The sequence below is a fragment of the Marmota flaviventris genome, chromosome 18, assembly GCF_047511675.1.
Source record: "Marmota flaviventris isolate mMarFla1 chromosome 18, mMarFla1.hap1, whole genome shotgun sequence".
NCBI classification, from domain to species: domain Eukaryota; kingdom Metazoa; phylum Chordata; class Mammalia; order Rodentia; family Sciuridae; genus Marmota; species Marmota flaviventris.
The window spans coordinates 4,131,802-4,136,268 of record NC_092515.1 but is presented as its reverse complement, the minus strand read 5'-3'; the positions used below and the strand labels follow the sequence as shown (position 1 = coordinate 4,136,268).

The 4,467-nt window shown below is 46.5% G+C and overlaps 1 protein-coding gene across 1 annotated transcript; it reads right to left on the bottom strand.

The window, feature by feature from the left end:
* Positions 1–1,988: 1,988 nt before the first annotated feature.
* Positions 1,989–4,208, bottom strand: LOC114080093 (vomeronasal type-1 receptor 4-like). The gene is made up of 2 exons (XM_027921636.2): positions 3,328–4,208; positions 1,989–2,213 (listed from the first exon to the last, which is right to left on the bottom strand). Exons 1-2 carry the CDS (start codon positions 4,206–4,208, stop codon positions 2,126–2,128), a joined length of 969 nt encoding a protein of 322 aa, XP_027777437.2. The 3' UTR covers positions 1,989–2,125.
* Positions 4,209–4,467: the final 259 nt, after the last annotated feature.

The following is a 4,467-nucleotide window of genomic DNA, read 5'->3' as shown; positions in this document are numbered from 1 at the left end:
AGGTTTACACAAGAGACCACCAAGAAAGAGGAAGGAGCATGCCAGAGAGTGGGCTTTTATTGGGAAACAAAAAATTCAGGGGAAAATTCCATCCAATGAAGTTCAAGGGGGACAGCATTCCAAGGTCAGGGTCAGTTTTTGGTTTCCAGGTCAATGGTCAGTCACACTCCACACAGACAGGCCCTCACACCTGGAAAAAGTGGGGATAAAACTCTGACACAGCTGGCCTGAGCACATCACACCCAGTTATGGAGGTAGACCAGTCATGTGTGAGAACGGCTTCCCACAGATGGGAGGTTGTTAAAGTGACCTCGTTGTGCCTCACTGAACTGCTGGCTTGTGGCTGGGAAATAGAGGTGCTTGCAATAGCTTTGCCTTTCCCTGTGCCATCTTGTCCCAGTAAATGGTGGGGACCACTGGAGAGCACCCTCAGATGGAGTTTTGTCTGGATGGACTCGGTCAGTGCACTCCCAGAGCTAGAGCTGATGCAGAGATCTACCTGGGAATGTCCAGCAGCTGGAATTTAGTTGTGACCATGCTTTGGGGCTTTGTTGGGTGGCACTTACTCCAGAAGGATTAGACACATGCCTCTTATTGCTAGGCAGATCCACTCCTCTGAGCATCAGCTCCCCAAATTCCTCTCACAGGATGGATGGGGAAGCTCATCCCCTACAGGTCTCATAGTCCACAGCTATGAATTTGCACTTCCCTGGACCAGATGTGATGTCACATGTGCCTCCTGACCAGTTTCTGGCCTCTCCCTGGCTGGTTGCATGAGTTCCCAGAAGCAAAGGGAAAACAAGCCCCTCCTCCATTGCTTGTCCCAGCCCAGATCACCCTGGTGCACTGGTCTGTGCAGGTTCCAATTCAGCCAGGCTCACTCTGGATCCAGCACTGGTGTTAGCTGGGACAGCACAGCATACCTCCCATGAAATCCCAGGCTCCTTCCTGTCAGCTGCCATGCAACCTCTTCCACAGGCTCTCCTCTCAGCCATGCTCAACAGCAGAGACCCCTGGAGCACTGTGTCTGGCCAGGTTGGGCCAGCCTCCCTGCTCCACAGCTTCTGCTGTGCCAAATTTATCCACATGCACTTCTGCCCCCCTCCCGCCCCTTGCTCATGGTGAACTGGTGGCACTCACACTGCCACGCATTCACAGCTAGGCTGGCATCTCTCAGGTATCCTTTCTTGTTGAGTGCTCACAGTTTCTGGATTTCTGTGTCTCCATGATTATCTAACTCTCCACTAGAGAATCTCAGTGGATTTCCTTAGTTACCCACCTTGCTGAGAAGCAGTACTCCCACTGCTTGTGTGTTGACCTGCAGAGAACTGGGAAATGCACCTTCCTCTCACCCACAACTTTTCTAGCCTCCTCCTCTGCCCTGTTTGCCCTAATATCCCTTGTTTTCTCAGTTCCTAGGACCACAGTCCAACCCTCCTCACCTCCACCTACTCCTGCATACTGTGTCACCTGTGTCTTCCTTCCCTTGGCCCTGCATCTACTCCCAGATCCAATATTTCAGCCCATCCCTGTGTCCTTGGCCCCAAATCTTCCAGCTCCACAGTTGTTAAGTTCCAGGCACCCACAGTTCCTCCACAAACTTTATTCATGCCCTTGGCCACTACCCACCATCCCCTGGTCTCTGCCCCTGCTCCTGGTGCCTTAGCTCCTATATAACCCTTGGCTTCCTTCACGCCATCTCCCTTGGCATCCTTAAGCCTGGCATTGACTTCATCTCCAACAATATGTGCCCTTGTTGACCTTCTGTGCCTCTTATGCTCTTCTCTTTTCATGTCCCTACTTCAGGCTCTGGGCCACCATTTTGTACCTGTGGTCCCTCTTTCCCTGTGCCCTCTGTGTCATGTGGCATGCAGTCATACTCTGTCACTCCCTACGTGCTCCACAGTTAAACAGCTGCTACTGGTGGCTGTTGACAAGGGCTCCATGCATTGCACTTGTCACATGGTGATCCAGTTCTGAGTCAGGAAAATAGAGGAAAACTATGAGAAATGAGTTTATCAGTGAGGGAGTGGACAAGTTAGAGAACCCAAATTCTCCATGATGTGTTTTTTAGGGCTAACAGGGTGGATTCTGATCCCGCCAGCCTCTGCTGGAGTGCTGATTTTCACTGCACTCTAACTTGACAGAGGTTGCCTTCACAGCAGTCTTTGAAATGAAGAGAATGGGAGTTCATAACCCACTTGAAGCAAAGTGTGAAAGATGATATATCAAGAACTATGTAATGTTTTGAACAACCAACAATAAAAAAAAATACTAAAAAAAAAAAAGAAATGAAGAGATGGGGTGGATTAGCTAAGTTTAAATGACAAAAGCTTCTCTTGTGCCTGCTGGTGAAGGCATATGGGCTCTTCTAGATGGGGAAGCACCTTGCTTTTAGCTGGAGCCTCCAAACTAGGCTAGAACAGCACAAAAAAAGTTTGCAGTGCCCCATACCAGGTTCAGATACTGTGATTGAGCTCAGATGAAATGGAGAATCCCAGAGACTAGAGCACATTCCCCTCACTTTCACTAGTATTTGCCATTGTAATTGTTCTAATTTATCTATTAAGTTCCTATCCATACTTCACAGCCTGAACTTTATCATATGCATGTCGACATGAATAGGAAGGCAGTGTGTAGGGTTTAGAGCATATGTGGATTCAGAAATGTGGGGGGATCATGGACCGCTTCCCCTGCATACACAAGGACTAGGGCATGGCAGTTTCCACTGCCCACGGCAACAGACCCCAACCTGCAGGGCAGCTCCTAAACCTACTCTTCCTGGGAAACCCTCTTATTCACCTCCATTCTCTAAATACACAGACAGTACATTTTTGAAAAATATCTATTAACTCCATGTGTATTTCAGCAAGTTTCTAGGTCTGATTTCACCTCTAAACAAAATATCTCTATAAGATAAAATCATAGGAGGAAAAACATGGAAATTGTTGGTCCACAATATCTACCACTCATTTCTCAACTGCCTTAGGTTCTGGCAAGTGTTTTCTGGAATTATTGTAGTCCAATGACTTTGAAGTACTAGAAAATGATACTTTTTGTTGGCCTCCAGCAACATGGAGGATACACTGCACAGTATGAGACAACCAGCTTCATTCCTCTCCATCGCATGCAGGTCTCCTATTCCGCTGGCTGAGGACCCCAGTTCCCTTGAGGATTGACAACATAAAGACAAATGACTCTTCCATAAGTTTCTCTTTTAGTATTTTGAGAGGGAATAATGAATAAACAATTGCACATTGTGCAAAAATTTATGATTTATATGCTTATGGTCAGATTGGGTAATTTTGCATTCCTTAGGAGCAGAGCCTGAATAGAATGGAGTTATGTTTCATGAGAAGAAAGGGGCTGATGGTGGGAAAACTCATGGAGACCAGGGCATTGGTGTTCACCAGCCACCAACTGGGATTAAAATAAAGGGTTATACAAACATTTAATATGGAGGAAAGGGTGTGGAAAGTCACAAAGGTGCCTAGCAGGACAAGGATTCTCGGGGTGGCTCTGGACTCAGGGCACAATCTGAGGGAAACTTTGATGCTGTGAATGTGCTGAACCCTCTGCTTGTGCCTGTACAGAAGGAGAACCATGGAGCCACTGGACCAGATCATGAGCACGGAAAAGACAACCTCAGGTAATGCAAACAATGCTGCATATAATGAGTCTGTGGTTTTATCATGACCTGCAGAAGAACAGTACCCAAAATCTCTTTTCTCTGTCAGGTTTTCACTACTCCATTTGCCAAGCACATAGAGAGGAAAAATGGAATTCACCACCATGTACAGGATCCAGCAGAAGGAAAAGGAGAAGCCAAAGTACTTTGGAGCTCTTTCTTTGAGATCCTTCCAACAGGAGTTCATGGAGCTGATGGTGATGTTCTGGAAGATGCTCAAGAGGCAGGTGATAAAAATGGACACACTCCTGCCTACTTGCTGCATGTACAAAATAATTTTGCATCCAAAATCACTGAAGAAGTATTTCAACCCAAAAGCTGTGATTGTACTGGGAACTCCATTAGAGAGAATGATGAGCCAGTTGGCTACACTCAGGTGCTTAAGGATCAGATCAGTGGACCTTAGTGTGCACTTATTGTAGGAAAGGACTAGATAGTAATAAAGCTGAGAGAAATTTCTCAGAATTCCAACAATGATCTGTGATAAGAACATCAGTCCTATGGCCACATTCCCAGCCATTCTGTCATTCAGCACATTGTCCTTTGCATTATGGTAACAGTCATTCCTCTGAGCAAAAGAGCTCATTAAAACTTTTTGTAGCCAGAACATTGGTGTGTACCTGTAGCCTCCTGCTCCTCAGGTGGCTGAGGCAGGACCATCATTTCAGTCTGAGTTTGAGACTGGCCTAGAAAACACAGTGACACCCATCACAGAATATTATGTATATTTTACAGAAAGAGTAACTTTCCCTATGAGCAGCTGTGGGATTGCAAAGATA

Excerpts from the sequence above, each read along its gene's own strand:
- LOC114080093 (XM_027921636.2), bottom strand. The coding sequence starts at position 4,208 with ATGGCTGGGAATGTGGCCATAGGACTGATGTTCTTATCACAGATCATT. Across the intron at positions 2,214-3,327 it reads CATAACTCCATTCTATTCAG|ACTTTGCTTCAAGTGGGTTA; the intron begins GCTCTGCTCCTA and ends ATCATCTTTCAC.